This window comes from Gorilla gorilla, chromosome 17 (genome assembly GCF_029281585.2).
Source record: "Gorilla gorilla gorilla isolate KB3781 chromosome 17, NHGRI_mGorGor1-v2.1_pri, whole genome shotgun sequence".
Lineage (NCBI taxonomy): Eukaryota > Metazoa > Chordata > Mammalia > Primates > Hominidae > Gorilla > Gorilla gorilla.
The window spans coordinates 37,228,085-37,248,745 of NC_073241.2; the positions used below are offsets into that span (position 1 = coordinate 37,228,085).

Sequence of the window (20,661 nt, forward strand, 5' to 3'; positions counted from 1 at the left end):
TAAATGCTTAAGTCTGTGGTTGTCAAACTTTTGCTAAAGAACACCTTGCTGTAGTTGATTTTGTCACTAACTTACCCCAATTTACTCAGGGGCTTTACAATGAAAGCTTTTTCTCTCTAAAATTAATGTTTGCTTTGGAGAGTTTGGCACTCTTGCATTGAGGCACTCATCCATGAATGCTGGTGGAATTTCATTAGGAGTCATCAGACTGATAAGCCCTCTATAAGCTTGTCATGAAGATGGCTACAAGCGTGCCCCAGGACCGCTTGCCCCCCATCCCAGGAAACCCCGGTCTGGACAAAGACTGGGAGTCCCCTAATGTCTGCCCTCAAGGCTGCTGCCGAGCACCTCAGCTCTCCCTGGGAAAGGAACACCAGCCTAAGCACACTCAACCTCAGGCCAAAGGCCATCACTAAAATGCCTCAGAGGGATGGGGCAAATGGACAAAGAGGGCCAGGGCCAGAAACACAACTGGGAGTGGTGGATTTGTGGCAAACTAGGAGGCCCAAGACCCTGCTTGAGGCATCAGAATCGCCAAGAACTTTAAATGTGTTGGTGAAATGTATGCCAGCCAGATGCTAGACTGCCTGGCTGTAGCACTCTAGGCCTCTGCCTGGCACTGCAGGGTTGGAGCAGAAAGGAGAAAAGTGAATGGTGACCCAGAGGGCACAGTCTACTCATGGCCCAAACATGACGGAGGCTCCCCACTATCATGTGTCCATGAGGGACCAATCAGATCCACACTGCTCCTTTGCGACCCTAGACTGTGTCCCACATTCACAACCTAAGACAAAAGAAAAGCAGACACAGGATATTTCTGTTCAGGAAAAGCAGAGCACCAAAGACCACTGAGGCTTCCTACCTGTCAGAACAGTGCTAGTTCTTTACCTTGTTAAGTGACCATTTCTTATTACAAAAAAAAAAAACAAAACACTTTTTTTTTTTTTTTGAGACAAGGTCTGGCTCTGTTGCACAGGCTGGGGTGCAGTGGCACAATCTTGGCTCACTGCAACCTCTACCTCCTGGGCTCAAGCGATTCTCCTGCCTCAGTTTCCCCAACAGCTGGGCCTACAAGCGTGTGCCACCACCCTCAGCTGATTTTTGTATTTTTTGGTAGAGATGGGGTTTTGCCATGTTGCCCATCCTGGTCTCAAACTCCTGGGCTCAAGCAATTCACTCACCTTGGCTTCCCAAAGGGCTAGGATTACAGGCATAAGCCAAAATGCCCAGCCTAAGAAAAAACACATTCTTAACCTACAGCATAGAACCTAGGAATGAGCATCAGGAGAACCATGAAGCCCTCAAAATTACATGCAAAATCATACATTCCATATATTTCTATGAAGATTCATTGTGGAATCTATGACTCAAGCTAAGTTAAAAACCACTGCCCTAAAAGATGAAAGGAGCAACCAACCAAATCTGACAGCCAAGAGAAGGGAAGTAGGAAACTCGGCCCAAAAGAGGGTAATATGGTTTGGCTGTGTCTCCACCCAAATCTCAACTTGAATTGTATCTCCCAGAATTCTCAAATGTTGTGAGAGGGACCCAGGGGGAGATAACTGAAACATGGAGGCCGGTCTTTCCCATGCTATTCTCATGATAGTGAATAAGTCTCACGAGATCTGATGGGTTTATCAGAGGTTTCCACTTTTGCTTCTTCCTCATTTTTTCTCTTGCTGCCGCCACGTAAGAAGTGCCTTTTGCCTCCCACCATGATTCTGAGGCTTCCCTAGCCACGTGGAGCTGTAAGTCCAAGTAAACCTCTTTTTGTTCCCAGTTTCGGGTATGTCTTTATCAGCAGCATAAAAACGAACTAATACAGAAGGTAACTCAAGAGAAACTTAATTTACTTTGAGGAGTTAAATATCACCTGGTTTTTAAATAATTGACCAAACAGCTCAAAATAGGATTTATTATATTCCTAAATGCTTTTTCTCTGAACTATAAGGGATTCTTCAAAGAAACATCTATATTAACACTGTTATCTCGTCTACTCATCAGAAATCAATCACAGCCAATAAGAAAGCAGAACTTCACTTTTTATGAGAATCTATGCCAATTCTTTGGCATACCTAAAACAACAATCCTCTTGTACTGAATGCTTCCGAGGCTAAACGTGGAAGCAGCCCATTTGTGTTTCCCCCACTGTCGAACTCTCAGGTCATAAGCGGCAGCAATGCAGCACCTTGAATAGATGGAGCTGAGCTATCGGCAAGGAGGAAGGCAGGCATGAGGAAGAAGAGGAGGCAGGCTCTCTTTTTTTTTTTGAGACAGAGTTTCGCTCTGTCACCTACTCTGGAGGGCAGTGGCGCAATCTCGGCTCACTGCAAGCTCTGCCTTCCGGGTTCACGCCATTCTCCTGCCTCAGCCCCCTCCTGAGTAGCTGGGACTACAGGTGCCCACCACCACACCCAGCTAATTTTTTGTATATATTTTTTTTTTTTTAGTAGAGACAGGGTTTCACCATGTTAGCCAGGATGATCTCGATCTCCTGACCTGGTGATCCGCCCACCTTGGCCTCCCAAAGTGCTGGGATTACAGGCGTAAGCCACCGCGCCCGGCCGAGGCAGGCTCTCTTAAGGAACTGTTCCGAATAAAGTTTATAAGTAGGCAAATTTTCATTTAAAATGACTTGGACGTTACAAGATTACACCCTTTTTTCCAACCTTCCTTTTCTGAATATCTCCTTTTATTACATTTTTAAAGTTCCTTTCTCCTTTTCAGTAAAAAGTCTCCCATTTCATTAATGCTACCTCCACCCCTATTTCCCTGGATCTAGTCCATCCTTCCCAGCACCCATCAGGTTTTCTGTCCACCAACCTTTTTAATAGCTTTCCATCTCCCCGTTTCCCTTTCCTCCCCACCCATGCTAGTCATCCTTTCCAACCAGACTAGTATTCATTCCCTAAGCACAAGGATGGTTTCATTCAATCTTTCCATTATCATTTTTTATTTTTTAATAGTAATACATCTAATAATTCAAATTTAAAAGGTGTATTTATGACACCACAATAAAGAGCTTTTCAAAGTTAACCAAAGACTTACAAGGGTATATACTGAAAACTATCTCCCCATCCCTGACCCTAGTTTCCCACACCCCCAGAAGCAACCAATAGCTAAAATATTTCTGAAATGTCTATCTGAATTTTTGATTTCTGAGTTCAAGTAACTAGACATTCCTGTAGTCAGTATCTTGTTTTATCTTTCCAATGTATGTATTTACAAATATCTGTATGTACATCCTCCCCTCTCCTACCTTTCTACACAAATGTTAGAATACTTTATGTGCTTTGAGGTGGACTTTACCTTTAATTTATTTCAGTGATCATTCCATTTGAGTAACTAAAGAGCTCCTTTACCATTCTGTATAGCCACAGGGTACCTCCTTGTATGGATGCACCTTAATTTATACCCTATTTTGCCCATCTACATTGCTTCTAACGTTGTTATTACAGACAATGCTGCAAGTAATGAGCTTGCACATACACCATGTATCATTTGTGCAAGTGTATCTGAAGAATAAATTCCCAGAAGCAGAACTGCTCGATTACAGGATAGTACATGCGTAACTTTGCTAGATGCTACAATGTCATTATAGGTAGATGCTGTGCCAAAAATGGACTAGCATACCTGTGTCCCTCACATCTTTGCTAAGACAGTTTTATCACCAAACTTTTGGATCACTACCAAGGAAATAACTGAAAAATACTATGACTGGGTGGATTTACACTGCATTTCTTTCCATGATTAAAAATGAACATTTTTTGTTGTACATTTAATGATCGTTTTTATTTCTTTTTCTATAAATTGTTTCCAATTTTGGGGTAGGTGGTCTTTTTCTTATTGTTTATTGGAACTGTTTATATATTAGGGGAATGGGCTTTAAACCTGTAATATGAATTGCAAATCTTTTATTCTCAGTTTGCTAATTTTTAAAAACTTTTTACGATAGAGAGGTGAAGTGTACAGCTCAAGGAATTTTCACAATCTGAACACATCTGCATAGCCAACAGCACAGATTAAGAAGCATAATACTGCCAGTACCCAAACCACCCGAGCCTGCTTCCCATGCTACCTGCCCATCCACATGTAGCCACTGCCCTGTGGCTGGCTCTGCAGGAGTGCACTGCCCAGCTGTATACAAATAGAACTATAGAGTGTGTGTTCTTAGTCAGCTTTACGTCATTCCACATGTTCCTGAGATTCATCCATGTTGTTGCATGTAACTTCACATCACTCATTCCCATTGCAACCTAATATTCCAGGGTATGAATAAACATAATCCATTCGATGGCTGAGGGAGGGGAGGGTGATTCTGCAGTGACTTGAAAACTTCCACTGCTAATGGGAGTTTGAGAATTTGGGGCTGATACAACTAGTGCTGCTATAAACATTTTAGTATGTCTTTTGGTGAATACATATGCCCTGTTCTGCTGCATATGTACTCAGGTGTAGAATTATTAGGTCATTAAGTATGAAGTTCATAAAGTTCACCCTTACAAGACACTGCCAAACAGGTTTCCAAAATGGCTGTACCAATTTACACTCCCACCAGCAACACATGAGAATTCCATGATCTTTTAAGTGATAAATATCCACCATTCGGTCTGCATCATCATTTTTAGATCAAGATATCATTGAGCAAGTCCTAACCGCAACTCAGCTTCACACTTCTGACCCCTATTTCCACTAATGACTACTTCTGCCTCAAACCACAATCATCCAAAATCTACACTTTCTTCTGACTCCCCGCCTCAGGTAATGGTATCGCCATTACCCCAAGTAACTCAGACCACAGACCCTCCTCTCTTCCTGCCTCTCTACTATCCCCTGAAATCCAGCCATCAAATCCTAACCATTTTACTTCTACGTCTTTCACTAGCTACCCTCTTCATTTTCACTGGGACATCTAGATTTCTACAACATCCTAAGAACTATCCCAAATAACCCTAACTACCAGGAGAAGACTCACCAAGCAACTTCCACAAGCAACGAGTCCTGACGCTTTCCAGACAAGCCTCAATCTTGGGCATGGTGGTCAAAACTCAATCCACTCCCTGGCCCTAATGACCTCTCCAGCTTCACCTCCTAGCCTCCGGCCACTCTCCCTTTATCCTGCCATAAAGGCTGGCCACACTGGACCATGCACCTTCTCAAACATGCCCACACTTCACCATCTCATTCCTTTCCAACTGGGCTTTCTCTCCATTTGAAATTTCTCATGCCCTCAAAGGATTACCTGTGAAAACTCTACCTCAAAAGTGGCTTCCTATGTGAAATTCTTTTGCTACCTACTCGTGCAACATTTGTTTCTTCTCTAAATTCCAGTGCTTTTGGTTTGAGTTTGTCATGATGCCGATGACTGTGTACTGCATTCTTGTCTCATCATTCTGGGCTGATAAACAGTTTCTTAAGGACTGGCATACTACCTCATTTATTGCTGTAATTCCACATTACGAGACTTTCTTAAAGAAGCTTAGCACAAGCAGTAGATGGGATAATTTCTTCCTCTGGCGCAAGCCTATTAACAATAAGGCCAGGCTTGACAGGCCCCTGAGCAGCGTGGCTCCTTCCAGTTACAGAAGAGCTCAGCCCTGAGGGTTGCAGCATAGCATCTTCACAGTCTCCAGCTCAAAATCTCGTGACCTGGCATTGTGTAGAACTAAACCAGTTTCTGTATTCACTGTCGGGGATGATGCTAAGCAACAACCTAACTGCTTCTTTTCACGCTTTTATCCCTTGAGATTTCATTATATTTTTGGTTACTTTTCTTCCACCATTTCTACCACACTTTCTACCTTTCATGGACTGGTTTTTGTAACTGCTGATTTATCAGGACATTTCCTTTGCTCAGGTCAGAAATTTTAAAGGGACAAGCAAAACCTAAAGTCCCTTCCAGCCCTGCAATACTATGGGGTCTACATGGTAGTATACGAATGCTATTCTCACTCATTGGCTTTGCTTAAGGAAATGGCTTGGCTCATTCTACAATGATTAAGACTGGCTAACTAAAACCTTGGGTCCTATAAAAACAAGTGAAGTGCTTCCAGAATACAATGATAGTCCAGAAGGGATCTGATGTGGCTGACCAACATATACACGGTAATCTTAGAAAGATAAGAAACAGTGAAAATGTTATAATAAATGTTTATCCATATACTTACAACCAGATCTGAAGTCTTCATTCATCTCATTACTTAGAGACATATTTAAATTTTGTTTGCTATTAAAAGATGTGTAATAGGCAAGGTCTGTGACCCACCTACCCTCTTCATTTTGATAGACCACACTCTGTGGGAGATCTGTTTCTAAAAAATAAAATTCCCAAAATATCAAATGACACACGTAACAACTAAAATGACAAAACATTCTCAATTTTTTTTAAATTTAGATGACTACCTTAGTTATCAACAGTACTGAAGTTTGCCAAAGCTAGTTAGAAAAAGGAAAACCCATTTCCCCAAAAGAAAAGTATCTCTTTGATAGAAAGCAAGCCAGCCTTACTCACAAAAAAAGTCTATAATGGAGAATGAGGAATAGAGAAAGAATGCTAAGAGTTAGCTAGAAAGGTACATTTTCACTAGATCTGTGAGAAAAGATACCATTTCTGAGCAATCCTCCCTGTACAAGTAGATTTAAAATTTTGTTTAAACTATAAAAACACTAAAATATTTCAACAGGAAAGACTGGCACATTTCACATGAAAATATGTCCTATTCAAAATGTACGAACATCTATTTCTTTCACTCTATTTTTTAAAAAGTCCACTTACTGTCTTTATTCTTTTCGATGGACTCGTGACATTCACATGTTCGCCTTTCACAAGTTGGTGACCAAATGGCATCAGTGAAATTAATTCCACTGTCACTAATGGGCTTCAAAGAGGCTACATCCACATTTTCTTGAATGGACACCGTAGGAGTCTCAGTGTCTAAACATCCATCCATGTGCAAAACTGTCTTATTTTGATGAGGACACTCTGCCCCCTGTTTTACAGGGTCAGTCAGGTCAAAACCACCTCCATTGGCATTTGCATCATGAAAATTATCAGAGTTAAGTTTCACGTCAATAGCCCTGAGGGTCTTCACCAGAACATCTTTACTTGCACATTCCTTTAAAACAAAAAATCAGATTTTTTAACAGAGCAACAGTAAGTCTTGTTTTTTATAACTTATTTTAAAATTTATGGGAAAAATTATATAGTTGATATAAAATGTTTATTATATGAAAGAAGAGAACACACAGTATTCGCTGTATTCTAGACTATATGTGAATATATGAACCAATGATCAGCAACTTACCAAAACCAGACTTTGTGATGTGGTCATAGGAAACACATCAAGACATTTACATACCAAAAGTGGGCTCTATGTGTGCATTACATTACAGGATGATAGAAATGTTGTCAGCCCAACTTTTATCATTACCAATAAAAGTCTCCACAAACATGGTAAGCTTATTAGTGTGACTAGCCTCATAAAATTAATATGGATAAACAGCCCTTGATATTAATATCAGATATTAATATCTTTTAATAGGAGTAAGGCAGTTTATACTACAAATGGCCCTGGCCAGTCCAGTAAAATTTGTATCAGACAGAGCAAATTAATCCAGTGCCTTCAAACTATGCTCTCCAAAACATTTTTCCAAGTGGCACTTCTTATTCTTTCCTAAAATAACAACTGCTGAAAAGTGGCTCAAGTGTCTTCAATACTGTTCGTGGACATTTGGCTGCCACCATGGTATCACATGCCAATGAAACTTATTAACAGCAGTCCTTTCTGCTATAGTAAGACAAGCAATAAGAACAACCTGGTAAGGCACAGTTTCTGAAAGTTACAACACTAAAAGGAGGTCATTCTAAATAAATGATAACTTTCGAATAAGAAAGACAATAGGTTCAAATCCTAATGTCACCATTTATTAACTGGGTGCTTTGCCAACATTATTATATAAAAATAAACATCAAGGCCAGGCACGGTAGCTCACACCTGTAATCCCAGCACTTTGGGAGGCCAAGGCGGACAGATCACCTGAGGTCAGGGGTTCCAGACCAGCCTGGCCAACATGGTGAACCCCATCTCTACTAAAAATACAAAAATTAGCCGGGCGTGGTGGCGGGCACCTGTAATCCCAGCTACTCGGGAGGCTGAGGCAAGAGAATCGCTTGAACCCAGGAGGCGGAGGTTGCAGTGAGCCAAGAACCCGCCATTGCACTCCAGCCTGGGGGACAAGAGTGAGACTTCGTCTCAAAAATAAATAAATAAAATAAATAAACAAACATCAAAATAAATTCCAGATGACTTAAAGATTTAGATATAAGAGTACTAGGAAAAAACACAGATGATTGTCTTATATTCTTCAGTGGATAACATCTTCTAAGTGTAACACTCTGATGTCTTGAATTGTTTCCCCTCAAAAAGATATATCCAAGTCCTAAGCCTGGTAACTATAAATTGCGATATTATTCTGAAACAAGGTCTTTACGGATGTAATTAACTTAAGGATCTTGAGATAAGACCATCCTGGATTTAGGGACCCTAATCACAATGACCAATGTCTGTATCACAGACAAGAGAAGAAAATTTTAGACAAAGACACAGAGGACAAGGCCACGTGAACACACAGAGAGAGATGTGAGTGCTGCTGCTACAAGCCAAGGAACACCAGGAGCCAGCAGAAGCCAGGAGAACCAGGAAGGATTCTCCTCTAAGAGCCTTAGGAGGGAGAATCACCCTGCTAACACCTTGATTTCAGACTTTTGGCCTCCATAACTGTGAGGAAATAAATTTCTGTTGTTTTAGGCATGCCTGTGGTAATTTGCTCTGGCAACCTAGGAAGCTCATACACACATTAAAGCCTAAAACATATAAAGATCAATATATTTCCATAACATAAAAACCTTATAAAATTAAGTTAAAATACAAATACCCCAATAGAAAAAAAAATGTCAAATAAAACGAGATAACTGCTTTTCATATACAACACTTGCAAAGATTAAAAAGAAACATAATGTGGAAAACTGGCTGTCTCATCCGTAAAGCAACTTAATCTTGAATAAAGAAGGCAGTTACAACTTCTAGCTTCCAGTTCTGAGTATAAAGGGCTTGGAAGTCGCCACTCCATCCCGACAACAAGTAAAAAGATGAACAAACTGACAAATCAACAACTCTTCTTAGATCCCTAAGAGAAGGTAACAGGATAAACGGGGGCCTCTAAAACTGGAAAGACAGGCAAATACAGAGAATCCTAACATACCAGGGGATATACTCCCAAGCAGAAACCTCCACAGTAACCAGCAGAGAAGGAATACCTGACATGTAACTAGTGAATTGCTGCAGGCTCAGTGTGGAAAAGTCTGAGAGTTAAAAACTCCAGAGGATCCAGTCATAGGTGGGCCCCATGCTTTTGTGAGTTTTACTTGCAGCACAACCAAGTTCTCACAGCAAATAATGGAGAAAAATCCCCTTGGGCTTCCAGTATGGGGAGGAGAAAGGGGTAATTCTGAAATATAACAGGGCACTTTGTTCTTAGAAAAAACAAGAACAAACCTCAAGAAAACCTAACCTGCTGGGGTTTTATCTGAGCCTAAGTAGCCTGGGGAAAGTTAAATACCCAACTCCAGCTCCCTCTAGCCACCCTGTCCATCCTAAGGGGAGGAAAAAACTGAGAAACACTTGTGGAGTCCACAGTCTAAAGACACAGGCTCACTTAAAGACTGAGATTGAATCACAGAATTATGGAATGCTTTCCCTCCCCAACACCTTACCACAACATAATGAAAGGCCTATTTACAGCAGTTCTTTTACTTGGTACATCACGTCCAGCTAACAAGAAAAAATTAAAAGGCATACTAAAAGGCAAAAAAAACAGTTTGAAGAGACAAGGCAAGCATCAGAACCAGCAGAACCAGATACGGCAGGGATGTTGGTATACTCAGGCCAGAAATCAAAAACAATTATGATGAATATTCTAAGGGCTCTAATGGATACAGCAGACAACATGAAAGAACGGAGTGGCAATGTAAACAGAGAAATGGAACTTATGAGAAAGAATCAGAAAGAAATGCCAGAGGTCAAAAACTGTAACACGTGACGACTGTCTATGCTGGGCTCATTGGTAGACTGGACACAGCACAGGAAAGATACTCTGAGCTCCAGGATATGCCAATGGACTTCTAAAACTGAATGCAAAGACAACAATGAATGAAAAAAACAATCTCAAAAAACTGCAGGACAACTACAAAATGTATAACATATGCATAACAGAGACATCAAAAAGAGAAGACAAACAGAAAGCAACAGAATATTTGCAACAATAATGACTGAGAATTTCTCCAAACTAATTCAGACAACAAGCCACATACCGGGAAGCTCACAGAACTCCAAACAAGATAAAGGCATACTGCAATAGGGCTGTACTTGGAAAAAAATAAATAAAAACCAAAACCAATAGTTCACCTAAGCATATCATTTCAAACTACAGAAAATCAAAGATAAAGAAAAAATCCTAAAGAAACCAGAGAGGAAAAAAATCACCTTACTCACAGAGAACAAAGAGCAACATTTGGCATCTCCTCAGAAACCATGCCAAGCAAGAAGGCAGTGAAGTAAACTACTTTAAAGAGTTGAAAGAAAGAAACCATCAATTTCTAATTCTGTACCCTGAGAAATTATCCTTCAAACATGAAAGGGAAATACTTTCTCAGACAAGCAAAAATTGAAGGCATTTGTTGCCAGCAGACCTGCCTTGCAAGAAATTTTTTAAAAAGTTATTTTGAGAGAAGAAAAATATATAGGTCAGAATCTTAAATCTACAAAGAAAGGAAGAGCATCAAAGACAGAATAAGTAAAGGTAAAACAAACATTTTATTTTTCTAATTTTTAATTGGTCTAATAACATTGTTCAGAAAAATAATGGCAACAATGTATTCAATTATGTATGCTTACGTGTATGTATGAGCATACACAGGTGAGGGTGTGTGTCTATATACAGACACACATATATGCTTATATATACTTATATGTAAGTGAAATGAATGATAGCAATGATACAAGGAATGGGAGGGAGGAATTAGGAATATTTTGTTATTATCATTACTCAAACTACCTGTTAAGCAGTATAATGTTATCTGAAAGTGAATATGGATTAATTTTAAATATATACTGCAAACTCTAGAGCAACCACTAAAAAAAGTGGGACAAAAAAGAATTATATCTGATATGCTAACAAAGAGAAAATGGAATCATATAAAATGCTGAATTAAGACCACAAAGAGACCAGGCACAGTGGCTGGCCCCTGTAATCCCAGCACTTCAGGAGGCCAAGGTGGGAGAATCACTTGAGGCCAGGAGCTCAAGACCAGACTGGGCAACACAGCAAGACCCTAGCTCTACAAAGAATTTAAAAGTTAGCCAGGTGTAGTGACATGTGCCTGTTGTCCCAACTACTCAGAAGGCTGAGGCAGGAGGATCGCTTGAGCCTAGCAGTTCGAGGCTGTAGTGAGCTATAATCCTGCCACTGCACTCCAGTCTGGGCAACATAGAGACCCTGTCTCAAAATAGTAATAATAATAATAATAATATTCTTAAAATAAAACCACAAAGAGAAGAATAAGACTGAAAGAAAAAAATAGGGAAAAAAAAAAAGAACAACATGGCAGACATTAATCCAACTATATCAATTAATCACTTTCAAAGTCAATGGTCTAAATACACCAACTGGCTGGGGGCAGTGGGTCACGCCTGTAATTCCAGCACTTTGGGAGGCGAAGGCGGGTGGATCACTTGAGGTCAGGAGTTCGAGACCAGCCTGGCCAACGTGGTGAAACTCCATCTCTACTAAAAACACAAAAAAATTAGCCAGGTGGGGTGGCACACAATTGTAATCCCAGCTACTCGGGAGGCTGAGGCAGGAGAATTGCTTGAATTCAGGAGGTGGAGGTCGCAGATAGCTGAGATCGCACCACTGCACTAGAGCCTGGGCAACAGTGCTAGACTCAGTCTCAAAAAAATAAATGAATAAAAATAAATAGGCCAGGCACGGTGGCTCACGCCTGTAATCCCAGCACTTTGGGAGGCCAAGGCGGGTGGATCATGAGGTCAGGAGATCAAGACCATCCTGGCCAACATGGTGAAACCCCATCTCCACTAAAAATACAAAAATCAGCTGGGCGTGGTGGTGCATGCCTGTAATTCTAGCTACTCGGGAGGCTGAAGCAGGAGAATCAATTGAACCAGGGAGTCAGAGGTTGCAGTGAGCTGAGATTGCACCACTGCATTCCAGCCTGGCAACAGAGCAAGACTCCACCTCAAAAAATAAATAAATAAATAAACAAACAAACATACCAACTGAAACAGATTTTCAGAGGAGAATCAAAAAACAAGACCTAAGTATGTGACGTCTACAAGAAACCAACATGTAGATTAAAAGTAAATGGATGGAGAAAGATATACCATTAAAACACTAATCAAAAGAAAGCAGGAATAGCTATATTACTTTCAGACAGAGCAGACTTCAAAGTAGGGAAAGTTATCAGAGATAAGGCAGGGTACTACATAATGATATAGAGGAATCAATTCTCTAGGAAGACATAACCATCCTTAACGTGTATACACCTTACAAGAGAGCATCAAAATACAGGTAGTAAAAACTAATAGAACTACAAAGAGAAATAGATGAACCAACTATCATAACTGGTGACCTCAACACTCCTCTATCAGAAACAGATCCAGCGAGAAGAAATTCAATAACAACACAGTTGAACTCAACACTAACAATCAACTAGATATAATGGACATCTATGGAATACTTCACCCAAAAACTGCAGAATACACATTCTTCTTATCAGAAAAAAACTCACGCAATGGATATACAATTTGAGTAGGCCCCTATCTGATAAAGAAATTAAGGCAATAATGAATAACCTTCCAAAATAGAATGCACCATGCCCAGATAGGTTCAACAGTGAATTCCACCAAACAATTAAGGAAAACATTATACTAATTCTCTACAACCTTTTTCAGAAAATAGCAGAGGGAATACTTACTAACAGATTCTATGAAGTCAGCATCAACCTAATACCCAAACTAAAAACATCACAAAAAAATAAAACTACTGACCAATTTCTCCCATAAACACAGATTCAAAGCCCCTCTACAAAATATTAGAAAATCAAATCAAATATTATATAAAAAGAATTATACGTCATAACCAAGGAGATCCCAGGTATGCAAGCCTGGTTCAACAATCAAAAATCAATTTACAGACTATAAAAAAAACAAAATCACGTGATCATATCAATAGCTGCAAAAAAAAAAAAATTGACAAAAATCTAACACCCATTCATGATAAAAATTCCCAGTAAACTAGAAAGAGAAACATTCTCAACTTGATAAAAATAAAATAAGTTAAAAAACCTTAAAAAAAACCTATAGCTAGCATCATACTTAATAGTAAGAAGCTAGAAGCCTTTCCACTAAGATCAGAAATAAGGCAAAGATGTCTCCTCTCACCACTACTTTTCAACATCATACTATAAGTCCTAGCTAATGCAATTAAGACACGAAAAGGAAATAAAGTGTATATAGATTGGGAGGAAAAAAAGCTGTCTTTAAGTCCTATCTAATGCAATAAGACAAGAAAAGGAAATAAAATGTATACAGATTGGGAAGAAATAAAAACTGTCTTTGTTTGTAGATGACATGATTATCTATGCAGAAAATCCAAAAGAACTGACAAAAAAATTCCTGGAACTAATAAAAGATGACAGCATACATGTTTATTATATAAAAGTTAACTGCTTTCCTGTACACTAGCAATGAACAAGTAGAATTTGAACTTTAAAACAATACTATCTACATTAACATCCCCACATATGAAATAGGTATAAATCTAACAAAATATATATAACATCTATGTGCGAGAAAACTACAAAACTCTGAGAAAGAAATAAAAGAAAACCAAATAAACAGAGAGATAGAGATATTCAATGTTCATGGATAGGAAGACTCAACACTGTCAAAATGTCAGTTCTTCCCAACCTCACCTATACATTCAATTTAATACCAATCAAAATCCCAGCCAAGTTCTGAATTTGGATACTGACAAACTGATTCTAAAGATTACACAGGCTGGGCATGGTGGCTCATGCCGTAATCCCAGCACTTTGGGAGGCAGAGGCAGGTGGATCGTTTGAAATCAGAAGTTTGAGACCAGTCTGGCCAACATGGTGAAACCTCATCTCTACTAAAAATACAAAAATTAGCTGGGCACGGTGGCGTACACTTCTAATCCCAGCTACCTGGCAGGCTGAGGAGAGAGGATTGCTTGAACCCGGAAGGCGGAGGTTGCAGTGAGCCATAATCATGCCACTGCCCTCCAGCCTGGGTGACAGAGAGACATTCCATCTCAAACAATAAAAAGAAAAATTAAAAAAAAAAATAAAGTTTACACAAAGAGGCAAAAGACCCAGAATAACCAACTCAATCTTGAAAAATAAGAATAAAGTGAGAAGACACTGTCCAATTTCATTACTTAATAAAGCTGCAGTAATCAAGACAGTGATGTATTGGTGAAAGAACAGACAAACAGATCAGCAGAATAGAGATTCTAAAAACTGACCCACATAAATATAGTCAAACTAATCTTTGACAAAGGAACAATGGCAACACGATGAAGCAAAGATAGTCTTTTCACAAATGGTGCTGGAACAATTGGATATTTATATGCAAAAAAATGAATCTCAAAAAAGACATTACACCTTTCACAAAAATTAACTGAAAATGGATGACAGACCTAAATGTAAAATGCAAAACTATAAAACTCCTAGAAGATAACAATGGAGAAAAATCTAGAAGGTACAAGATCAGTACACAAAAATCAGATGTTTCTAAACACCAGCAATAAACAATCCAAAATGTAAATGAAGAAAGCAATTCCATTTACAATAGCATCTAAAAGACAAAAGTACTTGGGAATAAATCTAATCAAGGAAGTGAAAGACATACTGAAAGCTACAAAACACTGTTTAAAGAAAGAAGACCTAAAGACCTAAATGGACAGACATCCTGTGTCTTCATGAATATGAAGACTTAACACTGCAAAGGTATCAATACTACCCAAAGTGACCTGTAGATTCAACAAAATCCCTCTCAAAATTTCAACAGCCTTTTCTAAAGAAATGGAAAAGCTGATCCTCAAATTCATATGGAATTGCAAAGGGCCTCAGCCAAAAAAATCTTGAAAAAGAAGAATTAAGTTGAAGGATGAAGGACTAACACTTCCCAACGTCCTACAAAGATATAGTGATTAAAGCAGTGTGGCACTGTCAAAAAGACAGACAAATAGACCAATGGGCTAGAGAAGCCAGAAGTAAACCCTCACATACATGATAAATTGATTTCTGACAAAAGTGCCAAGACCATTCAATGGAGAAAGAACAGCCTTTTTAATAAATGGTGCTGAGAAAATTTAATATCCACATGCAAAAGAATGATGTTAGTTAGACCCTTACCTAACACCATATATAAAAATAAACTCAAAAGAAATCAACAATCGTTTTCTTTTTCCCTTTTTTCTTTTTCTTTCACAAAGTCAGATTAACAATCTAAATGTAAAAGCTAACTCTATAAAACTCTTAGAATAAAACAGGAAAATCTTCATGACATTGAATTTGACAACAATTTCATAGCTATAACAACAAAAGCACAGGTAGCAATATAAAAATAGATCACATTACATCGTAATTTAAAATTTTTGCACGTGAAAGGACAATATCAAGAAAGTAAAAGACAACCTACAGAATGGGAGGAAAATTTGCAATTCATACATTTGGTAAGGACTTAATATCCAGATGACATAAAGAACTCTACAATTCAACAACAACAAAAAAACTCAATTAAAAAGTGGGCAAAGGCCTTAAATGAATATTTCCCCAAGGAAGACATACATGAAAAGAAGCACATAAAAAGATGTTCAATATGACTGTCATCAAGGAAATGCAAATGAAAACCACAATGAGATATTACTTCATACTCATTAGGATAACTATAATTTAAAAAGGGAAAAAAGTAAAGAGTGTCAAATAGGATGTGGAAAAATTGGAATCCTAGTGTTTTGCTGGTGGATGTACTGGTGCAGCTGCTGTGAAAAACACTATGGCAGTTCCTCAAAACATTAAACACAGAATTACCATATGACCCAACAATTTCACTCCTACATATATATCCAAACAAACTGAAAGCTAGGACTCGAACAGGTAATTTGTATACTGACGTTCACGGCAGCATTACACTCAAAAGCCAAAAGACAGAAACACCCAAGTGTCCACAGAAGGATGAGGGGATAAATATAATGTGGTATATATAATAGAACATTATTCGGCCACAAGAAAAAATGAAATGTTGATATATGCTACGACATGAACAGACCTTGAAAACATGCTTAATAAAATAAGCCAGACACAGAAGGCCAAATATTGTATGATTTCACTTATATGAGGTTACCCAGAGTGGGCAAATTCATAGAGACAGAAAGTAGAATGGTAGCTGCCATGAGTTGGAAGGCAGGAGGGAACTGAGGTTTGTTGTTTAATGGGTAGAGTTTGTTTTACAAGATGAAGAGTCCTGAAGATTGGCTGCACAATGTAAATGTACTTAACATTATTGAACTGTACACTTAAAAATGATTAAGATAGTAGCTGGGTGTGGTGGCTGACTCCTGTAATCCCAGCAATTTGGGAAGCCAAGGTGGGCAGATCACTTGAGGCCAGGAGTTTCAGACCTGCCTGACCAACACGGTGAAACTCCATCTCTACTAAAAATACAAAAATTAACCAGGTGGTGATGTGCACCTGTAATCCCAGCTACTTGGGAGGCTGAGACAGGAGAATTGCTTGAACCTGGGAGGCAGAAGTTGCAGTGAGCTGAGATCACGCCATTGCACTCCAGCCTGGGTGACAGAGTGAGACTGTCTCAAAAAGAAAAAAAAAAAAGATTAAGATAGTAAATTTTATGTTATATGTATTTTACAAGTTAAAATTTAAATTAAAAATATATTTAACATGTACAAAATAGAGATGCACAGAATAAAGCAAAAAAGCAAGCATTATTTTAATCAATACTGGACAAGTGGGTCTAAGCGCGAAAAAATTAACCTACATGCAAAATTCAAATCACAGTTTATAAAACTATAATAACACTATTTAAAAAGGGCATAATGAATAGGTATGAGTCAGAAATGACTACCAAGCTTCAGGCACAGGAGAAACGGGGTACTATTAACAAACAGAAAAAACTGAAACAATGAAAAACAAATATGTTTGAGCAAGGTAAAAGACCCATTTGCTTTTTCATGTAATGACTGGACACTGGGCTAAAGAACTTTCCAAATGACTAATCTAAATGCAAGTCAATAAATATTTAAATACAAGAAAATGTATATAATTGTATGAAAGATACTTATAAACATATCGAAAATTTATCAGTAGTGAGTTCTTTACTTTTTCTGTATTTTTCAGAAGTCAACAGTTACTGTTTCTTTGAAAAAAACTGATATCATATAAACACAAAAGACCCCTTATTCCTTTTTTTATAGGAAATCTAAGAAAAATGCGTAACTTACGCTGTTAAGATCTGGAACAATACCCTTCAAATTTTCTATTTCTTTCTCAGTTCCCCAAGTACCAGAGGAAAATGGTAACATACCATCTGTGTGCCTTCTACTATCTCCAGTACCTATAGAATTACCTGAAAAAATAAAGAAAAATGTTAACGGAGCCACATCAAATCTGAGTAATCTAACATAATAACTGATTCTTGCCAGTGAAATTATTTTATGTAACCCTAATACTTAGCACTCCTATGACAAATTTAGCCATTTTCATAGAGAGAAAATAAGCAACAGTAAGAGGCAATAATAAACATGATAAACTGCTACCATACCCAAAGAATTCATATTTAATTATCAATGTCTGGATAGAATACAATTATTTGTAATATTCAATCCAAGAAATATATACTACGGTATTTCTAGTAACACTAATTTACTCAGCTATTATTAAAAGCTCTTTTGAAAAGTTTTAGACTGTCTAAAGACCTGAGGGACTAGAAGAGTTAATATATGCTAAATCATACCAGAGAAATATTTTTTTTTAAAAAAAGGTAAAGTCAAAACTAGAACTTAAGAACAAAAGAATCATATTTCTATACTTACTAGTCCCAGGTAGACAAATAACTTGGCTTTCCTCAGACTCTTTGTGAGCTGTTTCAGAAGAGTGTGAGTCGAGGGAAATCAGAGAGCTGTTATTTTCTGATTGAAACTTGCAGTTTAAGCTACCGTTTTCATTTGCCTGTTGAAAGAATATCTTAGCTGTATTAATCTTTTAAATTAAAATGAAATATTTTGAGGGAGAAAATGTGGCTTTACTGAAGGATGCCAGAAAATAAGTGTAGAAGGAATTAGAAAAATCGCCACTGTCACCACGCGAGTAATCAATATTTCCAAGAGTCAGCAAGGACACTGAAACCAGCTAGTGAAGAGTTGCCGGGGAATAAGATGATCAAAGGGCTGATATCTCATCCCACAGATGACTTATTAATAATGAAGGGGAAAAGCTACCTTCACAAGGAGGAATCCAGCTGACATCACCTTAGCCAAAATTATCAAAAACAGTATCACCAATTGCGGGAGAGATAAACGTCTCCCGGTGTAGGGCAATGAGAAGTACACAACACTGCCTGGTTTACTATGAATCCACTCATGAGAAACCGTTTAATCTGTATTCTTGCCAAAATGTTTAATCTAATCTAGTCAGGAGGGAAAATAGATTATGGTTATTTTTCCCTCCTGACTAGATTACGGTTCACTCTACAAAACAAAGGGCCTAGATTTTACAAAATAGATCACGTCATGAAAGAACTACTCCAAATTAAAAGAGAATAAAGAGACAGGACAACCAAAGGCAAGGTTAATCTTTGATTAAATTGTAGATAAAAAATAGTAAGAATAAAGGATATTCTGGGTATTATTGGGTAAATGTGAATATGGACTGTACAGTAATTTAAATTATTATATCAAAGTTAGGTAACAGAATTGTGGAAATGTCCTTATCTACAAAAGATAAATGCTGAAGTATTCGAGTGAAATGTCATACTCTCTGCGACTTACTTTCAAATGATTCAGAGAAGAAAGTATTTATGGAGAGAGAAAGAAAATGCAAAGGTGGCAAACTTTAGCAATTGGTTAACTGGAGGAAGAGGGTGTAGATGTCCATTGTGTTACTCCTTTAATTTTCTGTAGGTGAGGGAAAGGTACCAAGAAGGAAGAAAGGGTAGGCATTTCTTATCAATTCATACCTCGGAAACACAGAGTCCAAAGAAAAGTCCAAAGTCCAAAGGCTTACATTTCATGTGAACATCCAAGGACACCAATAGTAATTTTCTAATGTCAAATTTCTGAAAAATCATAAAGACTGGAACACACCTGACTAAGACCATTTGTAGGTAACTTAAAACCTTTTTCTGGAGGTTCTGGTCCTTCTAGGTCTTCATATATCATTCCTGGAATTGCCAGTTGTTCAAAATAAGCCTCCAAATGATCATCATAAAACATTTCATCATCAATATCATCATCTATTGATAAAATCGAGAAAAAATAGGACATGCTTTAAAGTAGTGACTAAGCAATAATTTGTAATTAAAAAGGCTGATAAGACATAAATGAGTCAATGGACTAAGATTTTGGTGTTTTTTTTTTTTTGACATGAGAAAACTATTGTAACTAAACCATTATGAACATTTTAATACAAGATAAATATTTAACCTCTTTGAGAAGACAGGACAGAAACAGACCCTGGCATGTTATCAAAAGTCAGAGTACAATAAATGTGGCATCACAAATCAATGAGAAGAAAGCAGACTTTCCAGAAAATGGTGTGGCAAATGGTTACCTCTATCAAAAAAGTATAGATGAGCCTATCACAGGAGAAGTAAAAGAAAGGGAGGAAGGAGGGAGGAGGGAGGGAAGGAGAAAGGCCACTGCAGGGGTTTTCAACACTGTAACACCCAGCTCAGCAAGCACAAAATAAAACATGACCCCTCAGTCAGTCATGGTCTTCTAAGTTGGCAATGTCACTTTAGAGGTCAATTTTGCAATCAACATTAAGAGTCTCAACAACACTCATCACCTATGTCTTAGCAATTCTGTCTACAAGAATCCAGCATACTAAAGCAATCAAAGATTGGATACATTCAGATCAATGATTATTTATCCACTATTCCAAAATCCAAAAAAGTCTGAAAACTCCTTTGATAGCAAAACCTGCTCTCCATGGATGTGATGCTCACTCCGCTCATCAGCCTGGCTTTCAAAGTCATGCATAATGTGGCCCTAGTCTACTTTTCTGGGCTTATTTACCAATGTGGCCTCCTATAGGTGCTGTAAACTTGCCACACAAAACCCCTGGCTGTTTCCCAAAACACAACCCACGTGCTTACAGCAGGGCCTTTGCTGATGCTGTTCCTGCTTCCTGACATGTCCTCCTCCTCCTCCCATATCTAAGGCCTGGCACAGGCTCCATCCTTTTTCTAGAAAGCTTCAGTACCTGCCTCAATCAGAGTTAATTTCTCACCCCCTATAATTCCCAGGCACATTTGGGGC

General features: G+C 38.3%; 1 protein-coding gene across 13 annotated transcripts in view; it reads right to left on the minus strand.

Moving 5' to 3' along the window:
• The window catches only part of CEP192 (centrosomal protein 192), a 182,988-nt gene that overhangs the window by 136,844 nt on the left and 25,483 nt on the right, over window positions 1-20,661 (minus strand). For all 13 annotated transcript variants that reach the window (XM_063699366.1, XM_019014173.3, XM_055368391.2 and 10 more), the window contains 5 exons: window positions 19,486-19,634; window positions 18,217-18,352; window positions 17,626-17,750; window positions 6,776-7,115; window positions 6,168-6,311 (listed from right to left, as the gene is read on the minus strand). In XM_063699366.1, the coding sequence (XP_063555436.1) occupies window positions 6,168-6,311; window positions 6,776-7,115; window positions 17,626-17,750; window positions 18,217-18,352; window positions 19,486-19,634 (894 nt within the window). The remainder of the gene's footprint in view (window positions 1-6,167; window positions 6,312-6,775; window positions 7,116-17,625; window positions 17,751-18,216; window positions 18,353-19,485; window positions 19,635-20,661) is intronic.